We start from the raw sequence: 27,737 nt of genomic DNA on the forward strand, positions 1-27,737 counted from the left end.
CTGACCAAAAATACTTCAAGGGGTGCTTCTAACAGGCTATCCGCTACCTGTAATCTCGCTCTACTCAATGCATCTGCTAACCAGAGTTCTTTCCCGTTTTTGCACTTTACCTCTACGTGGTTAGGTTATAATGCTAGGAGCATTCGTTGGAGTCTGAGTGGAGTTTTGTGAAGAGGTTTTTTGAAAATAACCTTCAACGGTTTGTGATCAGTCTCTACTTGGACTACTCTATGACCTACGTAGTTGAATCCTTGACAACCAAATGTTATCGCGAGAAGCTCTTTCTTGATTTGGGCATAATTTTGTTGAGTTTGCGTTAACGCTTTCGACGCGCATACGATCGGTTTTCCGTTTGGTATCAAGGCGGCACCTAAACCTATTGAACTGGCGTCCACTGACAATGTGAAGGGTTTATCTGCATCGTAAAATACTAACACTGGAGCTGTCGTGAGTAGCTCACATAACTTTGTGTAACATTTCTCATGTCTATCCATCCATTCCCATTCTACTCCTTTCACTAACAGTTCTCTCAATAGGACGTTTTGCTCAGCTACATTGGGTATGAATTTGTGAACGTTTTGTGAAGCTTTGTTTATCAGCAGGCCTTGGAATTTCTAACACTGCCTTGACTTTTTACTGATATATTTTTAGACCGCTGTCTGTTACTCTGTGTCCTAGATAAGCTATCTCTGATTTTTTGAAGTCTACCTTGTCTTTGATCAGTTTCAGGTTTTCTTTTCTCGCTATTTCTAGCACATGCTTTACTCAGCTTTCATTTTCTACGTCCGTCTGTCCACAAACCAGTATATCATCCATTACAACATTTACTCCTTCTACATTTTCAAAAAGTTCTGACATTCTAGCCTGGAAAATTTCTGAAATGCTGTTTATTCCAAATGGGGCTCTCAAAAGCCTGTACCTTCATTAAGTTGTATTAAATCTAATTTCATTTGCCAGTAACCACTTTTGGCGTCAAATTTAGAGAAATATCTACTCCCTGTCAGTTTTGTTGCTACTTTCTCTACGGTATTCATGGGGTAATGAGATCTCTGTATAGCTTCATTTAAATCTCTGGGGTCTAAGCATTCTCTGAGGTCACCATTGCGTTTGACTACAGTTACTAAACTAGTAACCCACTCTGTAGGTTCACTATGTTTTGTGATCGCATTCACGCTTTCCATTCTGTTTAGTTCAGCTTTTAGTTTTTCTTTCAGGGCTAGTGGTACAGACCTAGGTGGGTGTATTACTGGAGTAACATTTTCTTTCAAATGAATTTTGAGTTCACCCTGTAAACAACTATGACCATTAAACACATCATCATACTGCTCTAACAGCTTTTCCTTTGTCATTTTAGCTGGCCCTGATTTCTCATGTTTCTCTACTTTGTCTTTCACCTTCACTTTCTCTTATTTACCTTGTTTTGTTTTTTGTGCACCTTTCCTTTCTACCGGTACCCTTTCATACAGATTTTTCTCTGTGATTACCGTGTTTACCGTTTTGATTATCTTCAAATCTTGTTACAAGTGTTTGCACTTAACCTTCTACAGTGTGAAAAGCTGTCGGGTGTAGCTCTTGTTTTCGTTCACTTGTAACTTTACCTACAATCTTTATGAAAAGTCCTGAGTAAGAACCTAGTTTTTCTTTACTTTTTATCAATTTGCCTGGAAACCCAAGTGACTTGAATTTAGAATTTGGCATCACGTTGGCTTGTGCACCTGTATCAATTTTGCACACAAAAGGCTTGTTGTTGCACAACAGTTCCGCAGTCCATTTACCAGTACTGGTCTCACCAGTGTTATTCTTCTGTTTATGCGTCTCTTTGTGTTTCTTCTCCACAGTGGCGACAAAGAATTGACTGTCCTCGAATGTCTTATCTACCGTGTGTACCTGTCATCCTCTTCCTCGTGATTTTCCTCGCCCTGTTTCCATGGTGTCTTTGTCCTCGACAGCGCAAACCGCTCTTATATCGTCCTCTTTTACTTTAAATGGCGGTTAATTTATTTTTCCAATACAATAATATTTCCTTTTCATTTTTTTTAATTTTCACCAGCCAATAAAACAGATAACATTCTTTGTATCTCTTTGTAATGTTTTATTGACCCTAAATATTAACGAAGTGAAAGATTGCTGAATAGAAGGCACTCTACTTTAGGCTTCTGGAGCTCTTCTGCCTCTGGAGGTATAAAATTACACAGGACATAAACAAACATGGCTGACGTTTACTGGCGTCTCGTACAGATTTTCTCTACCTTACCAAAGAAAACCTGGCTTTACGGACCTTGCATCCTTTTATCTGGATGCGTAACATTGATAGTGTCTTCCAAGGCATCTGTAGATAATCTGGCATTCTTGAAGTTTACAACGAAGACGAAAAATTGTGATATAACTTGCAACGTCAACAATTTTCTGTCAAATGCAAAGTCGTCTGCTAAATCTTCCCTTTCCAGTGACTGCAGTACGGGATACAAATCAGACAAGTTAATCACCGATGTATCCGATATTTTAGGAGAATATTCCTCTGCTGGAGGCAGGCAGATTTCTGCGGAAGGAGTCTTGGTTACGGTAAAATGAGATATTGCTCCGATAGTCATATAATTTGCTCTCACTGTACGACGCTATCAGTATCAGGTTATAGATTCATACCCAAATGATTTTTTAAATTCATAGAAACCACAACAAAATATATATTTTTGGAAAGCTCAGTAAATACCAAAAAAAAAAATAATCTCACTATTTTGGGGGTCAAAACAAGGCCTAAAATTTTCCATTAATATTTCTCTGGGAAGTATATGGACACAATTTTATAATACTAATAGAAGAATTATAGTATTTTAAGAATTAATGGTAAATTGGGATACAAGTTGCAAAATTAAATATGAAAAATACAAAAGTTCAGCTATTTGAGTACGCCATTTTGATTTTCCTGAAGACGGTTCTACAAAACTATTTCTGTTTTGCCTAATATGTAACAAACAAAAATTAATTACTGTTCAAGTTTTTGGAAGAGTTCTTTTTTAATTCAAAATTAGGTCAGACTTTCTTTTGTGAAATCCACCCCATGAATGTTTGCCCTTAAAGAATGTACTTTTTGTGTCATATTTATCAGTTATTTTACCTAAATATTAATACTTATTTATTTTTTAATGTAACATTACACTGTTTAAGCAAATGCTGTAATCTCTTCACATATGTTCAGCTGTCAAGTATTTCTTGTAAGAGCTCAGTTGCTTCTAGAGGGATATGAATTCCATCTTCTGCTATTCAAATTTATTGTATTCATTTAATCTGGCATTTACTTGTATCACATAATTCCATTTTAAAATAAGCTGATTATGTGATCCCATCAAGCACAGTTAGTGTGCCATTGTGAATTTAGAACCAGACAACTCAACACCACATGGTCACTGAGCAGTGCTGTGGACACTATGTGCTCCAGTGTAAGCAAACGCTTTCAGCGCATGCGCACTTAGCATTTTGCTACTCCCTACTGTCAAACTTAAAATCAGCTCTAAAATCACTCTGGTCCTTGCTTCAAACCCCAAAAGAAGCAGGTCACTATTAGCCAATAAGTGTGCCTTTTGTTTTAAAGTATTTTCAGCTGTGTAATATGCATAAAATCAACACTTGTATTTATCTGAAGTCTTTAGCCCAGACACGCGGATTTGTCTTCATTATTTTTTATTATATTATTATTATTTTATTATTTGTCTTCAAAATGATTAGAACACAACCTGTTACACCATGTTCCTCGATCCCCTCTATATATTGGTTGCCATTAGGATGTAATAATACAGAAAAACGTGGTGCAAAAGAGATACTGGGGGTCAGCCGCCAGCCATTTAACAAAACTAACTGGTGGCGCCCCCTGACAAACCTTGGGAATACTGTTAAAGATTTGGCAAAATTGTTGGGCCATAACTCAGTGAGCTACATTATCTCCCTTCTTATTTGACATTCAGACATTTACCAAATATAATGCCTGAAATATAAAATATACAGGTAGAGTCATTTAACGTTGTTAGTCGTGAGTTTTGGGAGTTTTTTTTCTCAAAATTCAATTGAAGTTCTGTTTAATAAGACATATTTTTCCTGTGGTGAATGCTGTGTTAAAGCACCCTGCATCCTGTGGCATATTCTACAGAGAGATTGAAATGGATTACCCCTCGTAATTGCAGTGTTTGGCTAAGACCATATGCCTTCTAAGCACCAAAATTATATATACCAGTATTGGGAAATAATATTTTTTATGTGAGTTTTCCCTTCTGTAAAATGCATATCCCAATACAACTGAACATTAGAACTATATTACACCAGCAGACGTATCTTTAGTTGATGAAGTTCTTTTCTTGATAAAGATCTGATTTTCTGTGAAAGTGTGTTTTGGAACTGTATTTTGTCACTTTTATCATTGTGAATGAGCTAGTTTAAGACAGTAAATAAAGGATAAGCCATCCATTTTGTAGTCTGACATATGCATCATGGTATTATTAAATTTCAGATATCTACATTTTTGTCTTCATGGATGTGTGATGTGTTAATTAATACACCAAGTGCATAGTTAGTCTGGATTATGATCTCCTTCAGATTCCATCTGGTTGTGATGAGGCTGATAACTCAGGGGCAGACAACTCTGACTATACGGACCTTCCCAAGGACTGGGTTGGGATTGTTCACTATGGCAGATGTTACAGCGGGACGAGTGAGAACTCCAGTGAGAAATGGCCTTCTGTCATTGACAGGGTAAGGTGACAAGTAGCATAAGCATCAGAGCCTGAGCTATCATCTTATTACCAACATTAATTCCTTCATACTTTGGTTTTCTGCATAAAATAGATTTGGCCTATAAATTGAGTTAAAGTGGATTATTTTGTGAGGAGGGAGTGGTATTTACTTGAATATGTGGCCTCGCTGGCTCAACAGGTTAAGGTACTGACTATACTATAAGCAGGCTCGTGACCAATGGAGTCACGTGTTCGAATCCAAGTCTTGTGATTTGTCAGATGTGGGACAAAGACTGTTTACTCGTTGCATTTCTGTTTCCTCTACCCATAAACCTCTGTGTAACTTGTGTGAACATTAAATGGAGACATGCCTCCAATTCGACTAATGAAAATTTGTACTTGTTTGCCAGAAAAAAATGCACTTGGTAGCCGCTTAACTGCATACAGTTGTACAGTTCTAATTTCCTTCTGTTTCAGGTGAAAACAGCCTTAATGTTTGGAGCTTCAGCCATTATCATTTTGTCCATGAACCCTAAACTGCTTAAAGAGGTACATGTAGTTTTGGTAGTACAATCAATCATTGCCCCTGACCTGAAGTATTAATTGGACAGTGTTATTCACAAAAGTGATACACAAGTACATAAGTTGGCTGTTTTATACTCCTATATTCTTTGGTGTACTTCAGTATTCTCTGTTCTTATAATGTAAATTTCATTTTAGTATTGCCAAGAGAAGTTGTTGAAATTTGCTATATGTATTTGCTCCTGAATTCTTAATATTATAAATTAATAATGTGCCCAACATCTGACACGTACCACAAAGATCTGCTTACAAGTACATGTACAGTATATGAAAAGATTTATGAAAGAGCTGTCCAGATGTCCCAAAAATTAGACATATACTGTATATATGCAACATTTTAAGGGAAAAATGTAATTGATACCTTCAACTTGCAATGACATATATGAAAATGAGGTTATGATTTCAAATTATAAATACAAATCCTAAACCAGTAGATTTACAAGCCTTTACAATAGTATATGTTGGAAATGGTGGTTAAAAATGCACGGAGAAAAATTAAGTACATATAAGCTCAGTCGACATAAACAGAACATATCATAGCTGAATATTAAGCAATCATGCATGTATGTAGGAAAGGTAGAAAGCTGTTACAATATATATTGAATATAATGACCTTTAATGATAATTTAATTTATTTATCTGGTCATATGATGACACTTGTCTTCAACAGTCAAAATACGAAATCATACTACTTGTTATTATTTCATACCGTGGGCAAAATTCTTGGTCAATAACATCCATTGTCATTAGAAATGAATACCTAATATTCAGTTTGAATTTTGATAAGTGCTTATTTTGCTTTGATGAGTGAGTGGTTGTGTATGACTACATTTATAAATGCTTTATTCAACAAGCATAAAGCACATTTAGTCCTTTGCCAGTCAGCCATAACCTTCATACCCCTTTGCCAGTCACCCATGAGCTTCATACCCCTTTGCCAGTCATCCATAAGCTTCATATCCTTTTGCCAGTCAGCCATAAGCTTCATCCCCCTTTGCCCATTCAGCCGTAAGCTTCATACCCCTTTTAGGTCAGCCATAAGCTTCATCCCCCTTTGCCAGTCAGCTGTAAGCTTCATCCCCCTTTGCCAGTCAGCCGTAAGCTTCATACCCATTTGCCAATCAGCCATAAGCTTCATACCCCTTTTCCAGTCAGCGATAAGCTTCATACCCCTTTTCCAGTCAGCATTAAGCTGCATGCCCCTGTGCCAGTCAGCCATAAGCTTCATCCCCCTTTGCCAGTCAGCCGTAAGCTTCATACCCCTTTTAGGTCAGCCATAAGCTTCATACCCCTTTTAGGTCAGCCATAAGCTTCATACCCCTATGCAAGTCAGCCATAAGCTTCATACCCCTTTTCCAGTCAGCCATAAGCTTCATACCCCTTTTCCAGTCAGCATTAAGCTTCATACCCCTATGCAAGTCAGCCATAAGCTTCATACCCCTTTTCCAGTCAGCCATAAGCTTCATACCCCCTTTGCCAGTCAGCCGTAAGCTTCATACCCCTTTTAGGTCAGCCATAAGCTTCATACCCCTTTGCCAGTCAGCCATAAGCTCCATACCCCTTTGCCAGTCAGCCATAAGCTTCATCCCCCTTTGCCAGTCAGCCATAAGCTTCATACCCCTTTGCCAGTCAGCCATAAGCTTCATACCCCTTTTAGGTCAGCCATAAGCTCCATACCCCTTTGCCAGTCAGCCATAAGCTTCCTCTCGCTTTGCCAGTCAGCCGTAAGCTTCATACCCCTTTTAGGTCAGCCATAAGCTTCATACCCCTTTTCCAGTCAGCCATAAGCTTCATACTCTTTTTCCAGTCAGCATTAAGCTTCATGCCCCTATGCCAGTCAGCCATAAGCTCCATACCCCTTTGCCAGTCAGCCATAAGCTTCATCCCCCTTTGCCAGTCAGCCGTAAGCTTCATACCCCTTTTAGGTCAGCCATAAGCTTCATACCCCTTTTAGGTCAGCCATAAGCTTCATACCCCTATGCCAGTCAGCCATAAGCTCCATACCCCTTTGCCAGTCAGCCATAAGCTTCATACCCCTTTGCCAGTCAGCCATAATCTTGATACCCTTTTGCCATCTTTGCCATCTTCAGCAGTTTCATATATCACTATATAGAAACTAAGTAACACTAACAGTAAAACACACTTGTAGCGGCCACATTAGAGGACAATGTGTATGACAAATCTGTTGTCATACTCATGAAGTTCATCTAATAATTGTCCCTGGCCTTACGTCTGTTTGTAGTTGGACTTACCTCAGATGTTCTCCAAACCCATCATCCTGGTCCAATCTCCAGAGAACATCACTACCGTGCTCTCAATTCTCTCCTGGTGAGTTCACAGTACTCTCTGTTTTTTCTGGTGAGTTCATGGTACTCTCTGTTCTATTCTGCTGAGTTCATAGTACTTTTGTGTTGAATTCACAGTGATCTTGAGTTAAGGCGTTCTGTATTCTCTCATTATGAGTTCACAGTGTTCTCCAGTAAAGGTGCTCTGTATTCTCCACTGGTGAGTTCACAGTACTCTCTAGTTAAGGTGCTCTGCATTCTCCAATGGTGAGTTCACAGTACTCTCCAGTTAGGGTGTTCTGTATTCTGTCCTGGTGAGTGACAGTGCTCTCCAGTTAAGGTGCTCTGAATTTTGACCTTGTGAGTTCACAGAATTCTCCAGTTAAGGTACTCTGTATTCTCTCATGGTGAGTTGAGAGTGCTCTTCAGTTAAAGTGCTCTGTATTTTCTCATCCGAAGTTCACAGGGCTTTCTTTGTCTGTCCTGATGAGTCCACAGTGCTCTGTAGTTATGAAGGTGTTCTGTGTTCTCCCCTGGTGAGTTCACAGTGCTCTCCAGTTAAGGTGTTCTTTTTCTGCTTTGGTGAGTTCACAGTGCTTTGTAGTTATGAAGGTGTTCTGTGTTCTCCTGTGGTGAGTTCACAGTGCTCTGTAGTTATGAAGGTATTTTGTGTTCTCCCCTGGTGAGTTCACAGTGCTCTGTAGTTATGAAGGTGTTCTGTGTTCTCCCCTGGTGAGTTCACAGTGCTCTGTAGTTATGAAGGTGTTCTGTGTTCTTCCCTGGTGAGTTCACAGTGCTCTCCAGTTAAGGTGTTCTTTGTTCTGCTTTGGTGAGTTCACAGTGCTCTGTAGTTATGAAGGTGTTCTGTGTTCTCCCGCGGTGAGTTCACAGTGCTCTGTAGTTATGAAGGTGTTTTGTGTTCCCCCCTGGTGAATTCACAGTGCTCTGTAGTTGTGAAGGTGTTCTGTGTTCTCCCCTGGTGAGTTCACAGTGCTCTGTAGTTATGAAGGTGTTCTGCCTTCTTCCCTGGTGAGTTCACAGTGCTCTGTAGTTATGAAGGTGTTCTGTGTTCTCCCCTGGTGAGTTCACAGTGCTCTCCAGTTAAAGTGCTCAGTATTCTCTCATGTATAGGTTATAGGGCATTCTTTTCTGTTCTGGTGAATTCATGGTGCTCTTTCTGTTTATAATAGCTAATGTTTTTTTCCCAGTGGATTGTTTTCTTTAGCTACACCTTGATAAACCATCTATTTAAAATAACCAGGTCACTTTACATGCACATACACTTTAATAGATTTTACGTCAGACTGTTGATCTGGTCAAAGTGCAAGGTTGATACTTGTGTGTCTGTATGATCAATGGTCCTTGTTTCAGTCTGTGGTTTCTATTTTCCCATAGTGAAATGATCTTGAGTACATAGCTTAAACCATGTAGTGCTTATACTTGGGTACACGTACTTGTGTGTGTGTGTGTGTGTATTTATCACAAAGAGCATTAAAGCTGTCCCACAGTTGAGTGTTGTATGTGTATAAATATTTGGTTGTTCCTATTGTCTGTTGTCATCAACATCCGACCTTCTTTACTGTAGTTACTGTAGAAAGGCCGCTGTCAAAGTGAAGATCACCTTCAACTCGACTCTGGAGGATCTCAAGGTACATGTAAGCTATAATGGATCAGTGAAAAATTTCGCCACTTCTCACATTACAAGGCAATAGGAGACTTGAGGATGAGTTCTACAAAAAGATCCAAATGACGGTACAATGCATCGTTTTGTTTTGGGACATTGTAGTGCATGTGAACTTCGTATGCATTTACGCCAATAATTGTGTCGTAATAAAGAAAAGAACAGGTGGGCATATCGCTTTTAACCATCACATTACAGGTGGACAGAGTTTTACCACTTCACCGTTGCATGTAAAATTTTGTTTTTGATTAAGTTATGTAAGTATTATCACCAGATGCCTTTCAGAAAATAAAATGTGACCAGTCTCTCTAGCATAATGGCTAAGTACCCAGTTCATAGTACATTCAGATACTTGTATGTTACGTAATTTATTTATTTTTATAACCATTATGCTGACGATTATTTCATTTATACAATATGGCAGTCATGGAGTGTCATAACTAAACCACTGCCTGTCCACTCACTGAACCTGATTGAGCCCTGATTGAGCCCTCAACTGATTGAACCCTCAGCTGATTGAAGCTGATAGAGCCCTCAGCTGATTGAGCCCTCAGCTGATTGAAGCTGATTGAGCCCTCAGCTGATTGAAGTTGATTGAGCCCTCAGCTGATTGAGCCCTCAACTGATTGAGCCCTGATTGAGCCTTCAGCTGATTGAGCCCACAGCTGATTGAGCCCTCAGCTGATTGAGCCCACAGCTGATTGAGCCCTCAGCTGATTGAGCCCACAGCTGATTGAGCCCACAGCTGATTGAGCCCACAGCTGATTGAGCCCTCAGCTGATTGAGCCCACAGCTGATTGAGCCCTCAGCTGATTGAGCCCACAGCTGATTGAGCCCTCAGCTGATTGAGCCCTCAGCTGATTGAGCCCACAGCTGATTGAGCCCTCAGCTGATTGAGCCCTCAGCTGATTGAGCCCACAGCTGATTGAGCCCTCAGCTGATTGAGCCCTCAGCTGATTGAGCCCACAGCTGATTGAGCTCACAGCTGATTGAGCCCACAGCTGATTGAGCCCTCAGCTGATTGAGCCCACAGCTGATTGAGCCCACAGCTGATTGAGCCCTCAGCTGATTGAGCCCTCAGCTGATTGAGCTCACAGCTGATTGAGCTCTCAAGGGTCCCTGTCTCTCTTATTTGAACACAGTGTTACAGTGTGTGAATTATTAGCCAGTACTATTATTATATCAGTTCTGAGGTGGGTCATGTCTAACCTGGCGTTCTGTTCTGCTAAATATGAGCTACATTCTGTGGGGAGAGAATGTTCAAAGCAAAATATCTTTGCAGAGTTTTGAGCTGATAAAACCTAAAAAACAGGCTTTTAATTTGACACTAGATATAAGACCAAGAACAGCCAGTTCTATACAAAGTTGTCCAAAATGAAAGTCCTGTTTCTGAAAATTTATATTAAGTCAAAAATGTGTTGCCATCATTTTTTTTGATTCGACTAATTAAACTATCCCTTTTTTGTTTTCAGAAAGAAACTACCTTGACCTGGTGGACATCTTGTGGCTGGTCCATAGGCACTGTTCACGGGCGTCAGTGGGCTGGAGTTGTCTGCCTTGACAAACACAATACAGAGACAAACAAGGTACATCTACTGTGTTGACCACAACGATTCACCCAAAAAGGAGCATTTTAGAAGCATAAAATACTACATTTGAAGTTCACATTTCCTCATTAGGCTCTCATCTCACCTTCTAAACAAATGTTAAAACTCCTTTTCTTAGAAATTCTGAGAATCAGGGGAAATGAGTAACTTAATTAGGGACGAAATTTGAGGTCAGTTAAATACAGCATTCAACAACACTCAAAGAGCAATGACAATGAGTTCTCCAGGAGGACAATAGAAGATCAATACAGAGACAAGCTACATGTAGGTATTCAACCATACTCAAACAACGAGTGAGGAGGAGTTGTCTGCCTTGACAAAGCACAATACAGAGACGAGCTACATGTAGGTATTCAACCATACTCAAACATCAAGTGAGGAGGAGTTGTCTGCCTTGACAAAGCACAATACACAGACGAGCTACATGTAGGTATTCAACCATACTCAAACATCAAGTGAGGAGGAGTTGTCTGCCTTGACAAAGCACAATACAGAGACGAGCTACATGTAGGTATTCAACCATACTCAAACATCAAGTGAGGAGGAGTTGACTGCCTTGACAAAGCACAATACAGAGACGAGCTACATGTAGGTATTCAACCATACTCAAACATCAAGTGAGGAGGAGTTGTCTGCCTTGACAAAGCACAATACAGAGACGAGCTACATGTAGGTATTCAACCATACTCAAACATGAAGTGAGGAGGAGTTGTCTGCCTTGACAAAGCACAATACACAGACAAGCTGGGTAATCCATGACATTGAAACAATGGAGTTTATGGTGTTTCAGACAAGTTTGGATTTATGTGCTTCAATTTCTACAAATTTCTCCAAAGTAATGTTTTATTATCTTTATTTGCCTCTAAAAATTTTGTGTGTGTGGGGGTGGGGGTGGGATGGGGGGTGGGGGGGTAAATGAGTGACCAATGTGTAACTTGTTGAAAGGACATGGCTTTCTCGGCTGTTTTCCTAAATTTATTTTAGTTTCATTGCTGCCATACATGTTAAGTTGTCTAAGGCATGGCTGAAAGAAAGAAGTTATCAAAGAAACGAAAGAGGAAGCAAGCAGAAAAACAGATAACATAGATGGAACCCTCTTTTAACAAAAAAATAACCCTGTGTCAGATCAAGTTACCTTAGCCAGCTTCCTCCACACACACAAGTACATGTAAGTTTGACATATTTAGTACAGGATAATAAATGTCTGAATTTGTTTCTTGTATTTTTGAATTCTTTTTTCATTTGTGCCACAGGCTGATCCGTACAGTTTCTGGAACTTTTTCTATTCTGCTCTTCTGACTCTGATGCTTCTGTTCATTGTGAAAGCCAAGAGGAGGAATGGGGCCTGGGTGGCTGGGGATCAGGATATGGAGGTGACTGTTGTAATCTGAGGTGTATTTATGGTCTGGGTAGGTAGGGATCAAGATGTGGAGGTGACTGTTGTAATCTGAGGTGTGTTCATTGTGAAAGCAAACAGGAGCAATGGGGCCTGGGTGGCTGGGGATCAGGATATGGAGGTGACTGTTGTAATCTGTGGCGTGTTCATTGTGGAAGCAAACAGGAGGAATCGGGCCTGGGTAGCTGGGGATTAGGATATGGAGGTGACTGTTGTAATCTGTGGCGTGTTCATTGTGAAAGCAAACAGGAGGAATGGGGCCTGGGTAGCTGGGGATCAGGATATGGAGGTGACTGTTGTAATCTGTGGCGTGTTCATTGTGAAAGCAAACAGGAGGAATGGGGCCTGGGTGTCTGGGGATCAGGATATGGAGGTGACTGTTGTAATCTGTGGCGTGTTCATTGTGAAAGCAAACAGGAAGATAGGGCCTGGGTGTCTGGGGATCAGGATATGGAGGTGACTGTTGTAATCCGAGGTGTATTTATGGTGAAAGTCAAGAGGAGGAATGGGGCAGGGGTAGGTAGGGATTAAGATGTGGAGGTTACTGTTGTAATCTGAGGTGTGTTCATTGTGAAAGCAAACAGGAGGAATGGGGCCTGGGTGTCTGGGGATCAGGATATGGAGGTGACTGTTGTAATCTGAGGTGTATTTATGGTCTGGGTAGGTAGGGATCAAGATGTGGAGGTGACTGTTGTAATCTGAGGTGTGTTCATTGTGAAAGCAAACAGGAGCAATGGGGCCTGGGTGTCTGGGGATCAGGATATGGAGGTGACTGTTGTAATCTGTGGCGTGTTCATTGTGAAAGCAAACAGGAGGAATGGGGCCTGGGTGGCTGGAGATCAGGATACGGAGGTGACTGTTGTAATCTGTGGTGTGTTCATTGCGAAAGCAAACAGGAGGAATAGGGCCTGGGTGTCTGGGGATCAGGATATGGAGGTGACTGTTGTAATCTGAGGTGTATTTATGGTCTGGGTAGGTAGGGATCAAGATGTGGAGGTGACTGTTGTAATCTAAGGTGTGTTCATTGTGAAAGCAAACAGGAGGAAAGGGGCCTGGGTAGCTGGGGATCAGGATACGGAGGTGACTGTTGTAATCTAAGGTGTGTTCATTGTGAAAGCCAGGAGGAGGAATGGGGCCTGGGTAACTAGGGATCAGGATGTGGAGGTGACTCTGTTGTGTATTTTGTTTACATAAAGCTTTACTGATGATTTTTTCATCTTGTTTTTGTGTTTGGCTTTACGGAATGTAAATGTTGTCTTTCACCTTATGTTTACTCAGGTGATATTTTTGATTCCAACAAGGTAGAAGTGGCTGTATGAGGTGAATATGTTAACACCAGGTATTAAAATAAGCCAACAAATTGTGTTTTTACCTTCATGAAGTATTTTTTCTTTCCCCTTTATTAATAGTAGATATATACATGTGTACCTTGTATATATATATATATATATATATATATATATATATATTATTTTTGGACTCTCTTTAATAACACCATACCCAAGACATTTTCACTTATCCGATAGCAGCCAGGAAACCACAAAGCTTTTGCTAGTTGCTGACATTAATGAACCCTCCCACTCCGGATGTACAGATGTACATGATGAAAAATTAACATTGGTGGAAGACAAGTGACCTTCCATGAACTTTGAACTATTCACATGGCCACACAATCATCATTGACTGCTTATTGTCACCAAGGCCCAACAAGCATCGAAAATTGGAAAAAGTACAAACTCCCTGACAAAAGATGTGTCCAAGCATTTGAAAGGCAAGCGCAGATAGCCACTAGTCCACTCCCTGTACTACATGTATATGTGTGTTACTGGTATGTTCTGTTTCTTCGTCATTGATTGTAGAGTTTTTGTTTTCAGCTGTCTTTACGTCGCCTGGCTCACCAAGCTCTATGTGTGATGACAGTCAAGAAGTATCAGAGAACAGAGAAGCGAGACATGTGTGCTATCTGCCTGGAATACTTCCTGTCAAATCAGGTCTAGGATTTGTCACAGTAAAAATTGGTCAAATTCGAAATTTAAATTTTCATTTTATGGTAGTGGGTGTCACCTGTCTTGTCATATACTGTAGGTCAAAAGGAATGGAATACAGTCAACCTATATTCAAGAATAAGACTACTAACTTACAACTAAGTTCTTGCTTAGCATAAGACAGTTTTTGCAACGCCAGAAGGAATAATATCCTGTTGGGTGTAATTAATTCTCATACCTCATCAATCAATAAGGATTGCTGTAAAAGTAATTCAGCAATCAACACATGTCATCTGAGCATTTTGGCTTCGGGCTTTGAGTGTGACCTACCCTAACTTACGTAAAAATTAGACCACAAAAAAACATTTTTGGAGGCAAATAAATGTCATGAGACCACATGTTCTTCTGGTGCTAAAATTTACATTTCCCCAACAGGATGCCATCCAACCTCCCAAACACCTCTTAAAGTAGCTTGCTAAAATCAGTGGAACGCCCAGAATCTGGAAAGATTAGCACCTTAGTCATGGACGAAATTTTAGATCATTCAGGGTAAATCACACAAAAAAAATGTATAGTTCACATATGTAAGAGATTTTAAAAAAACTCACTTAAGGATATGGATGAATGAGTTTACATCAGGACTTTTTATGTCACTTCTTTAACAGAAGGTGCGTGTACTTCCTTGCTGCCATGAGTTTCATACTCGCTGCGTTGATATGTGGCTGGTGGAGAACCGGACGTGCCCCCTCTGCAAGCATAACATACTAGGTGAGTGTATCACATGGACACCCTCCCTTGTACAAACACACACTGAATATAGACCACAGAAAAGTTGAAGTTGCCATATTAGACTTTTAATATAGTGTCATTTGTGCTTTGTGTTGATCAGTTAAGTGCAAAATGGTGATGCTGACCGGGTATGTCAAGATGGGATGGCGCTGCTCAGTATTATCCGTTTCATACAGTTTACACCGGATCAAATTTGAACTGTTTAAAATCAAAGCCAGTTGTAAAAATATGTGCATTCACACAACCAAATTGCCAATTCGGTTTTAAGCCAGTTCAGAGATTTGCCCATTCACGTGGTCACATTTTAGCCAGTTCAGAGATTTGCCCATTCACGTGGTCACATTTTAGCCAGTTTGGTAATTACGACTTCATCCTGACCTCCATGTACGACTTCATCCTGACCTCCATGTACTCGGGGGGCATTTAATCCAATTACCGTTCACAGATAAACCCACTCAAGCCCTTAAACTGGCTTAAAGCCACGTCACTAGCCTGGGTAAATAAAGGGGATTAAGGGTGATGACCTTAACTCTAATGAGATGGTACACCTATACTTCAGGTATATCTGAGGTGTACCGTGGAGGTGTAGCTATCTGATTTTGAGGTGTGTCTTGTACTTTAGGTATATGTTAGGTGTACTTGCAAACTAATACCTCAAGTATTTATGATGTGTATTTGTGTCTTTGCCAAATTTCTCCACACATGTATAAACATGCTGCTACATGTAGCTGAGTTTAGTGTGACTAATCACCAAGTTAGACATTGGTGCACCAGTTTATCACTCATAGACCACGAAAGGAGGTTTTAAGTCCATAGTTACCAAACCCATTTCCAAAAAACATAAAACACCAGATCCAAAAGGAATACGGTAGAAATGATATATAAACGGCAATTAAAGCTGATAATATGTAAGAGAGAAGGTGTCAGCTGTGTTCAGTGATGCAGAGATGACCGTCTATATTCTCATGTTTTTAGGCAAGACTTTCATTTAAATTTAATTTAAATTTCAAATTCGTAGTCCGTGGATAATTTCCACTGCCAAATACAATGGAATGTCAGTGGTGATGTGACTACAACTGTTCATGAAAGCACCAAAAGTATGTACTAAACATGAATCTTGATTTGGCTTTTATACAAGGCTGGATGAATTAGATACAACTGTGATCATCAGAGATCCTGAACACTCGATCCATGTTGCCAACAACAGTGCACGTATGAACAGATAAGGGAGTGTATGTAACCAAATACCTGAAGTCTGAAGGGAATGTATGTAACCAAATACCTGAAGTCTGAAGGGAGTGTATGTAACCAAATACCTGAAGTCTGAAGGGAGTGTATGTAACCAAATACCTGAAGTCTGAAGGCAGTGTATGTACCCAAATATCTGAAGTCTGAAGGGAGTGTATGTACCCAAATATCTGAAGTCTGAAGGGAGTGTATGTACCCAAATATCTGAAGTCTGAAGGGAGTGTATGTACCCAAATATCGTGCAGAAATCAGTCATTCACAGTCTGTAGATTTCGCATATGAACAGCTTTGAAACAGATCATGAGGTCCACCTCGCCTCATGATCTGTTCAACACTGGTGGGAGTGTGATCCTGACTGAGGCTGTAAGATCGTGAGGCAAGCATATGTAATGATCTAGGAAACAGCATACAGAATATTGTGATTTGGGGCAAAAGTCCACATAATAGATGCTTGATTTTGGCCATTATTTTATTTTCACACATGTTTGTAACTTTATAAAAGGAAATGGCATCATTTGTTCATTTCTACATGACTTGCGGTTTGTTTCCTAATGTAATACCATAATGACGAAGAACATGACGACAGTTTGCATGTAAAATGAAAAATTCCTTACTGCAGGATATAGTTCTTACAGGCTGTGATCATCAGTTGGTGCATTTTTGATAATAAGGAATCAACCATGCTTTTGTGTGGCCTTTTCTTGCGGTGTTATGTTCGTGCATGACCACTAGCCTTCTACCAGTATAGTATGCATATCCGGACATCACCTGTGGGAATTTCATAACTAACGTGCCAGTTGTTGGTGGTTTATGTCAAACGCTCTAATTCTTCCACCCCTAAAACTGAGTGCTATTATATAAGGGAAATAAGCAACAATCAAGTAAAAAAATGCATCACTCACAAAATAAATTGTGAAATGCATGACACAGGCTTTATTGATAATATCTGCGTCTTGTTTGTAGGTCACACAGAGAAGTTTTGAGCAAGTCCCTACAGCATTATTTATGAAATCAATATTTATACATGTGAATTATACAATGTATGTGTCATATAGAGTCCCCTTACAGCTCTACCAATGTACATTATTTGTGCTGTTGTGGTAAGTGTTGTGCTGTAAACCGAATCATGATATTGTTGAGGCATTGCTTTGTGAAATGCTATCTAACCACTCCGCTCTTTTGTCTGTTGTACAACGCAATGCAATAAATGGTTGCCATGTATAACTTGTTATTTTGTCTTTCCAATGCATCATTAGCTACTTTTTGTCATGTTTAGAGGAAAACTTAAAGGAATTTTACAGTTTTTATCAGAAAAAACTAAAAGTAGGAAAAACACAGTGAGTTTCTTGCTTCTCAGGACTTTCCATCCTTAATTCAGTAAAGCCTAGGCTGGAGTGTTTGTATGTGATGAGTTCTCTTTTGTGATATTGAGTTTGTTTTTGTTTCCCACATTCTTTGTGCATGTGTTTGTTTTTTATTGTGAGTTCACATAATCTTCATGTATAAGAGACTTTTTGATCTGTCGGCTACTGTGTTCACAATTTATTAGATTTTATTGACCATTTATGATATCGACATAGGGGAACATATAAAAATAAGTTGAGCGGAAATGGAATGTGTAGTCCGTCAAAAGTCAGTATATGTATTGTAACACCTTGAAGGCTATGGTAGTTTTGTTTATTATTTATTTAGCGAATTACCTTGTGGCTGATCACTTTGATCAGTTCTGGATAACTCTCCACTATGGTTGAATGAATGAATGATTATGGCTGAAGGCCATATCGGCAATATTTCAGCCATATCATGGCGACGCTGTGGTTGAGACTTATACGTTACTGCGTATGCGTCGTATGTCTCGCTCTGTACCTAAATATAAATATACATATTCATTATACAAGTCCTAGAATGCCAAATAAACTTGACCCTGTGTACTCATCAAGTGGCGTGTCTTATAATTTACTGAATATTGTTAAGAACGGTAGATCAGGGACAATCCTGGGTCGGGTCATGCCTAAGACTTTAGAAGAGGAAATTGTAGCTTCCTCGCTTGGCGTTCAGCATTAAGGGGATAGTGCAGCGACTGGTTGACCCATAGCAGTATAATGGCTCAGGCGGGGCTGCTTACTTGCCTTTGGTAAGTGAAGCAGCGCTAGATAAAAGAGATAGATAAAATCCACCCTGCAATAAGGAGGCACACTACACGAGCATGCACCCTAAGGACTCACTCACTCACCTAACATTATTAAAAAATGCATCAGAAGGATATATCTTTTTGGGCAAGGGGGCCGTGGGGGACGTCAACCTGCTGATGCTCGTGGGTTTCTCCCAGGATCTGCCCAGTTCCCTCTCACCATAACGCTGACCGCCGTCGCATAAGTGAAATATTCTTGAGGACGGCGCAAAACATCAAACAAATAAACAAATAAAATATACTAATTTTGGGACTAGTATTTTAATTTTGAATCTGATAAGAACTTTTTCGCCAATTGATGACGTCGTGCCATTCAAAATTTGATATCGCTGATATCTGTGAAAATTCTGATGTGTATATTTAGTATTCTCCTCCTGTAGTCTCTGTTGTATACGCCTATATATATTTTCATGTAAAGATGTGTGCGTAAATTGCGCGTGAATGGATTCCAGAAAGGGTAGGCCCTACGTGCATTATATTCAAAAGTACGTTCGAAGTAAGCAGCTATTCTTTGATTGGCTTCTCGGACAAGATATATAACGTACATTTTCAACGAAAGTACAGGTATGAACCTTTTATCCCATTTTTTTTTATCCAAAAATGGTTGTCATTGAAATTTGGTATGGTGACATCACCATGACTACGTTAATATCAAGTTCGAGTTTTGTGCTATTGTATTCATTTTAACAATATGATGGCTGTTTTCTCCCGTCATGAACTGTTTCTGGGTTTTCTTTTTCTTTTTTTCTTTTTTTTTTGTTGTTTCATAACGGTTGGTTAGTCTGATTTAAAACTTTGACACATGTATATGTATGTAGCTATTACTCTGACAGCGCAAACAGGTAGGACACCTTGTCGTTACCGTATCTGTCAGTCAGTCAGTCAGTCCGTCGACGAGTCACGAAGTAGTTTTCCGGTTTTTTTTTTTCTCAAAGTGGTTCATCATATTCAATCAGGTTGGAGTTTCGAGCTGAGTTGTCTACTTTCGAAGAAAAAATTATGGCTGTTTTTGTTCTGTTATGGGCTTTGGCAGTGCTGTTACTCTGACAGCTCAAGGTGATCAGGGGTGCATGCACTTTCGCAATAGATCCTACTTCAGATCTGCTTGCATGTTAATCAACCTTTGTCATGATGAAAGGTTCTTTGCAAAGTTCAGAGGTTCGGGATTTATTCGCATGTGACTCGCAATTATATATAATATTATATATATATATATATATATATATATATATATATATATATTAGTCAACTTGGAAATATATATATACATATATACGGTAGGCCTTATCAAATATGGATAGAACAAAAAAAAATACAGCAATAAGCCATGTAGCCATGAATGGTTTTGAACTTGCAGCTTCCATCGATGAGGGGGTTATGGCTGACCTCTGTTTGAATAAACTCATCTAGATATAGATATTCCCATATCCGGTTGAGTTCATTTTGAATATCTTTGAACGCGCTTCGTGTTACATGAGCTTAACCGCAGGTATCACATACCCCCTTTGCTTGGTTTTGTCGACATGTGTACAAAGGTTAGTCATTAAGGGGTAGACAACTTGGAAATAATACACAGTTTTTACTGGAGAGTGAAGTAATCTCCCTTACATAGTGTCCCCGCACATAGTTATTATTCTGTTCAAACACCTACACCTTGGATACGGAATGATATTAACAAGCAGTCGTTTGCGACGGTGATTGTTAGCCTAGTGGACGAATACATCATTGTTGTATTTTTGTTTCTGATTGGTGTTTTACGCCTTACTCAAGAATATTTCACTTAATATATAACGACGGCCAGTATCATTGAGCTGATTAATATAGAAATGATATAAAGCACAACAGCATAGAGTAAACTGAAAACTAGAGCATCGACGACAATAAGATAGTTTGCAAATGGTGACACCTAATCGGTGAAATACAGTTTCCTGTCAGTTTATACCTCAGCTAGGGTTTTATACTGTCGTGTCAATGCTTCAAGGGCCTTCGTGGCTCAGTTGGTTAGCGCGCTAGCGCAGCATAATGACCCATGAGTCTCTCACCAATGTGGTCGTTGTGAGTTCAAGTCCAGCTCATGCTGCCTTCATCTCCGGCCGTATGTGGTAAGGTCTGCAGATACCTGCGTATGGTCGTGGGTTTCCTCCGGGCTCTGCCCGGTTTTCACCCACCATAATGCTGGCCGCCGTCATATAGGTGAAATATTCTTGAGTACGGCGTAGAATCACCAATCAAAAAAAAAAAAAAAATCAATACTTCAAAGTAGCAACAATAGCGTATATATGTCTTATTTTTCCGAAATGAGAAATATGATATGATTTAAGCAGTTTATTGCATCAACCGCACATCGTCAACTAACTGACAAATGCTGGTGGAGCTGGTTTGAACACATTACGTAATTAGCTAAGGGCTTCTGGTTTGGACTCAAGCGACCGCGTTCAGCGAGTCATGGTTTTCCCCAAGAACTCCTTAGAATCAATATACAATGGGCCCTACTTGTGTTTAGCCTACTCTTCCATTGAAAACCTTGTACAGTATTATTGGTTACTCCGGTTTTACTGACTGTATATATATATCTGTTACTGACATCGCCTTCCAAAAGAACGACGACCAACTCTGAAGCTTAATGGCGGACTCCCCGCAGTGGTGATTCGGGTCCAAGCTGAATAGTGTAATAGATATCACGTTTTAGGTTGTCAGCAAAACATCAACGCAAAGGCAGTAATAAAGAAAAATGGGGTATTTTTTGGATGCGCAGACACTTGCCGATCTTTTTGTACAGTTATGGATGTAGCACTGTTTGTGAGTGGCAAACAGGGAATTGCTGGAGACAGGAGATGTTCCCCATTATGAATGGATTATGAACTGCCCGTGGTTGAGTCGTCTGCGTCATATGTGACTGATGAACTTTACTGTTCTATCGTCTGTTTGAACCTTTGAGTGGTTTATCGTCCATGACATTCATTCCGCAATCGGTCCTTGCACGGTTCTTTTAATCCGACATCTAAAGATTTTATACCATAATGAGGATGTCACTCAAGTTATGACGTATTTAACACTTATGACGTGACCGTTCAACTCACCGAAACCTAGTTTTACTTAACAGATGCATCAAAACAATAAGCTACCGTACACGGCCCACGGCAGTATGACGTGGGCAAGCACGGTAGTCTTAAAGCCGTTGGATGGTGTGAGCGACAAGACGTCCACACCATGCGTGAGCTAAACTGAATTTTAAGTTTTGTTAATTTGTTTAAGCGTGACCAGGGCTGTAAAGTTGAACCCAGGAAACTCCTATCTTTACTGTCTGCCGACAAGCGTGGGATTCTCTATAAGAAGCCTGCGGGCAACAAATCCGTCATTCACGGTCAAGCCCTCAAGCAGTGTACACGGAGAGGAAAATACTTTCTCTGACAATTAATTAGATATCGGTTATTTATTTATATGTCTGATGGAATTGATCAGAAGTGTATTCCAAAGAGGCCACCTATGCCACAGAACGTGAATTTACGTGATTCACGATTGCTGAGTCAAATCCAATGAGATCAGATCTCTATACCAGAGTGGTCACCTATACAAAAGAACTGACATCAGATCTGTATACCAGAGTGGACACCTAGACTACAGAACTGACATCAGATCTCTATACCAGAGTGGCCACCTATTCCACAGAACTGATGAGATCAAATCTGTATACCAGAGTGGCCACCTATTCCACAGAACTGATGAGATTAAATCTGAACACCAGAGTGGGCCACCTATACTACAGAACTGATAAGATCAAATCTGTATACCAGAGTGGTCAATTCTACTACAGAACCGATGAGATCAAATCTGTACGCCAGAGTGGTCAATTCTACTACAGAAGTGATGAGATCAGATCTGTATACCAGAGTGGTCAGTTATAATACACTACAGAACCGATGACATAAGATCTTTATACCAGAGTGGTCACCTATACTACAGAACTGATGAGATCAGATCTGTATACCAGAGTGGTCACCTATACTACAGAACTGATGAGATCAGATCTGCATACCAAAGTGGTCACCTATACCACAGAACTGATGAGATCAAATCTGTATACCAGAGTGGTCAATTGTACTACAGAACCCATGAGATTAAATCTGTACACCAGAGTGGCCACCTATACCACAGAACTGATGAGATCAGATTTCTATACCAGAGTGGCCACATGTACTACGGAACTGATGAGATCAGATCTGTATACCAGAGTGGGTCATTCTATACCACAGAACTGATGAGATCAGATTTCTATACCAGAGTGGCCACATGTACTACGGAACTGATGAGATCAGAGCTGTATACCAGAGTGGCTACCTATAGTACGGAACTGATGGGATAAGATCTGTATACCGGAGTGGTCACCTATACTACAGAACTGATGAGATCAAATCTGTATACCAGAGTGGCCACCTATACTACGTAACTGATGAAATCAAATCTGTATACCAGAGTCTTCAATTGTATCACAGAACTGATGAGATCAAATCTGTATACCAGAGTGGGCCACCTATACTACGGAAGTGATGGGATAGGATCTGTATACCAGAGTGGTCAATTGTACTACGGAACTGATGAGATCAAATCTGTATACCAGAATGGTCAATTGTACTACGGAACTGATGAGATCAGATCTGTATACAAGAGTGGCCACCTATACTACAGAACTGATGAGATCAAATCTGTACACCAGAGTGGCTACCTATACTACGGAACTGATGGGATAAGATCTGTATACCGGAGTGGCCACCTATACTACAAAACTGATGAGATCAGATCTGTACACCAGAGTCTTCAATTGTACTACAGAACTGATGAGATCAAATCTATATACCAGACTGGTCACCTATACTACGGAAGTGATGGGATAGGATCTGTATACCAGAGTGGTCGCCTATACTACAGAACTGATGAGATCAAGTCTGTATACCAGAGTGACAACCTATACCACAGAACTGATGAGATCAGATCTGCATACCAGAGTGGCTACCTATACTACAGAACTGATGAGATCAAGTCTGTATACCAAGGGGTCAATTGTACTACGGAACTCATGAGATCAGATCTTGTATACCAGAGTGGCCACCTATACTACAGAACTGATGAGATCAAGTCTGTATACCAAAGGGGTCAATTGTACTACAGAACTGATGAGATCAGATCTGTACACCAGAGTGGCCACCTATACTACACAACCGATGAGATCAAATCTGTATACCAGAGTGCCCACCTGTACTACAGAACTAATAAGATCAGATCTGTATACCAGAGTGGCCACCTGTACTACAGAACTAATCAGATCAGAGCTGTATACCAGAGTGGTCAATTGTTCTACAGAACTGATCAGATCAGATCTGTATACCAGAGTGGCCACCTGTACTATAGAACTGATCAGATCAGATCTGTATACCAGAGTGGCCACCTGTACTACAGAACTAATAAGATCGGATCTGTATACCAGAGTGGCCACCTTTAATACAGACTGATGAGATCAGATCTGTGTAACAGAGTGGGTCACCTATACTACAGAACTGATGAGATCAGATCTGTATACCAAAGTGGCCACTGTAATAGCTACGGAACTGATGGGATAAGATCTGTATACCAGAGTGGCCCCTGTACTACAGAACTGAAGAGATCAAATCTGTATACCAAAGTGGTCAATTGTACTACAGAATGGATAGCGCTTAGATCTGTATACCAGAGTGGCCACCTGTACTACAGAACTAATAAGATCAGATCTGTATACCAGAGTGGCCACCTGTCCTACAGAACTGATCAGATCAGATCTGTATACCAGAATGGCCACCCTGTACTTCAGACCTAATAAGATCAGATCTGTATACCAGAGTGGCCACCCTGTACTACAGAACTGATGAGATCAGATCTGTATACCAGAGTGGCCACCTGTACTTCAGACCTAATAAGATCAGATCTGTATACCTGAGTGGCCAACTATACTACGGAACTGATGAGATAAGATCTGTATACCAGAGTGGCCACCTAATACGGAAACTGATGAGATCAAATCTATATATCAGAATGGCCACTTATACTATGGAACTCATCGGATCAGATCTGTATACCAGAGTGGTCACCTATACAACAGAACTGCTGAGATCAAATCTGTATACCAGAGTGGTCAACTGTACTACAGAACTGATGAGATCAAATCTGTGTACCAGAGTGGCTACCTATACTACGGAACTGATGGGATAAGATCTGTATACCGGAGTGGCCACCTATACTACAGAACTGATGAGATCAGATCTGTACACCAGAGTCTTCAATTGTACTACAGAACTGATGAGATCAAATCTGTATACCAGAGTGGCCACCTATACTACGGAAGTGATGGGATAGGATCTGTATACCAGAGTGGTCACTTATACTACACAACCGATGAGATCAAATCTGTATACCAGAGTGCCCACCTGTACTACAGAACTAATAAGATCAGATCTGTATACCAGAGTGCCACTCTGGTGTACAGAACTGATCAGATCAGATCTGTACACCAGAGTGGCCACCTATACTACACAACCGATGAGATCAAATCTGTATACCAGAGTGCCCACCTGTACTACAGAACTAATAAGATCAGATCTGTATACCAGAGTGGCCACCTGTACTGCAGAACTGATCAGATCAGAGCTGTATACCAGAGTTGTCAATTGTACTACAGAACTGATGAGATCAGATCTGTGTAACAGAGTGGCCACCTATACTACGGAACTGATGGGATCAAATCTGTATACCAGAGTGGTCACCTATACTACAGAACTGGTGAGATCAGATCTGTACACCAGAGTCTTCAATTGTACTACAGAACTGATGAGATCAAATCTGTATACCAGAGTGGCCACCTATACTACGGAAGTGATGGGATAGGATCTGTATACCAGAGTGGTCGCCTATACTACAGAACTGATGAGATCAAGTCTGTATACCAGAGTGGTCAATTGTACTACAGAACCCATGAGATCAAATCTGTACACCAGAGTGGCCACCTATACTACAGAACTGATGAGATTAGATCTGTATAACAGAGTGGTCATCTATACCACAGAACTGATGAGATCAGATTTCTATACCAGAGTGGCCACCTGTACTACAGAACTGATGAGATCAGAGCTGTATACAAGAGTGCCCACCTATACTACGGAACTGATGGAATAAGATCTGTATACCGGAGTGGTCACCTATACTACAGAACTGATGAGATCAAATCTGTATACCAGAGTGGCCACCTATACTACGTAACTGATCAGATCAAATTTGTATACCAGAATGGTCAGTTGTACTACGGAACTGATGAGATCAGATCTGTATACAAGAGTGGCCACCTATACTACAGAACTGATGAAATCAAATCTGTATACCAGAGTGTTCAATTGTATTACAGAACTGATGAGATCAAATCTGTGTACCAGAGTGGCTACCTATACTACGGAACTGATGGGATAAGATCTGTATACCGGAGTGGCCACCTATACTACAGAACTGATGAGATCAGATCTGTACACCAGAGTCTTCAATTGTACTACAGAACTGATGAGATCAAATCTGTATACCAGAGTGGCCACCTATACTACGGAAGTGATGGGATAGGATCTGTATAGCAGAGTGGTCGCCTATGCTACAGAACTGATGAGATCAAGTCTGTATACCAAAGGGGTCAATTGTACTACAAAACTGATGAGATCAGATCTGTACACCAGAGTGGTCACCTATACTACACAACCGATGAGATCAAATCTGTATACCAGAGTGCCCACCTGTACTACAGAACTGATCAGATCAGATCTGTACACCAGAGTGGCCACCTATACTACACAACCGATGAGATCAAATCTGTATACCAGAGTGCCCACCTGTACTACAGAACTAATAAGATCAGATCTGTATACCAGAGTGGCCACCTGTACTACAGAACTGATCAGATCAGAGCTGTATACCAGAGTGGTCAATTGTACTACAGAACTGATGAGATCAGATCTGTATAACAGAGTGGCCACCTATACTACGGAACTGATGGGATTAAATCTGTATACCAGAGTGGTCACCTATACTACAGAACCGATGACATAAGATCTGTATACCACAGTGGTCAATTGTACTACAGAACTGATGAGATTAGAGCTGTATATCAGAGTGACCATTTATACCAAAGAATTGATACTATCAGATCTGCATACCAGAGTGGTCAATTGCACTACAGAACTGAAGAGATCAGATCTGTGTACCAGAGTGGCCACCTATGCCACAGAACTGATGAGATCAAATCTGTACACCAGAATGGTCAATTGTACTATAGAACTGATGAGATCAGATCTGTATACCAGAGTGGTCAATTGTACTACAGAACTGATGAGATCAGATCTGTATACCAGAGTTGCCACCTATGCTACGTAACTGATGAGATCAAATCTGTATACCAGAATGGTCAATTGTACTACGGAACTGATGAGATCAGATCTGTATACAAGAGTGCTCACCTATGCCACAGAACTGATGAGATCAGATCTGTATTCCAGAATGGTCACTTATACTACAGAACCGATGAGATCAGATCTGTACACCAGAGTGGCCACTTATACCACAGAACCGATGAGATCAGTTCTTTATACCAGAGTGCCCACCTGTACTACAGAACTAATAAGATCAGATCTGTATACCAGAGTGGTCACCTACACTACAGAACTGATCGGATCAGACATGTATGCCAGAGTGGTCAATTGTACTACAGAACTGAAGAGATTAGATCTGTGTATTTGAGTGGCCACCTATGCCACAGAACTGATGAGATCGGATCTGTATACCAGAGTGGCCACCTGTACTACAGAACTGATGAGATCAAAGCTGTATACCAGAGTGACCACTTACACCAAAGAATTGATACTATCAGATCTGCATACCAGAGTGGTCAATTGTACTACAGAACTGAAGAGATTAGATCTGTGTATTTGAGTGGCCACCTATGCCACAGAACCGATGAGATCAGATCTGTATACAAGAGTGGCCACCTGTACTACAGAACCGATGAGATCAAATCTGTATACCAGAGTGGTCACCTATACTACAGAACTGATGAGATCAAATCTGTATACCAGAGTGTTCAACTGTACTACAGAACTGATGAGATTAGAGCTTTATACCAGAGTGGTCAATTGTACTACGGAACTGATGAGATCAGATCTGTATTCCAGAGTGGCCACCTATACTACAGAA

At 40.4% G+C, this 27,737-nt stretch overlaps 1 protein-coding gene across 3 annotated transcripts in view; it reads left to right on the plus strand.

Moving 5' to 3' along the window:
• Window positions 1-2,054: 2,054 nt before the first annotated feature.
• Window positions 2,055-27,737, plus strand: part of LOC135476330 (RING finger protein 215-like) — a 42,030-nt gene continuing 16,347 nt past the window's right edge. The window contains exons 1-10 of one of the 3 annotated variants that reach the window (XM_064756326.1): window positions 2,056-2,562; window positions 4,585-4,740; window positions 5,199-5,270; window positions 7,546-7,631; window positions 9,174-9,237; window positions 10,742-10,855; window positions 12,130-12,249; window positions 14,147-14,263; window positions 14,923-15,025; window positions 17,258-18,229. In XM_064756326.1, the coding sequence (XP_064612396.1) occupies window positions 2,209-2,562; window positions 4,585-4,740; window positions 5,199-5,270; window positions 7,546-7,631; window positions 9,174-9,237; window positions 10,742-10,855; window positions 12,130-12,249; window positions 14,147-14,263; window positions 14,923-15,025; window positions 17,258-17,277 (1,206 nt within the window). In that variant the 5' untranslated portion in view covers window positions 2,056-2,208 and the 3' untranslated portion in view covers window positions 17,278-18,229. Of the gene's footprint in view, window positions 2,563-4,584; window positions 4,741-5,198; window positions 5,271-7,545; window positions 7,632-9,173; window positions 9,238-10,741; window positions 10,856-12,129; window positions 12,250-14,146; window positions 14,264-14,922; window positions 15,363-17,257; window positions 18,230-27,737 lie in introns of those variants that run through there. The other 2 variants (XM_064756327.1, XM_064756325.1) reach the window with 2 other exon arrangements.

This window comes from Liolophura sinensis, chromosome 10 (assembly GCF_032854445.1).
Source record: "Liolophura sinensis isolate JHLJ2023 chromosome 10, CUHK_Ljap_v2, whole genome shotgun sequence".
Lineage (NCBI taxonomy): Eukaryota > Metazoa > Mollusca > Polyplacophora > Chitonida > Chitonidae > Liolophura > Liolophura sinensis.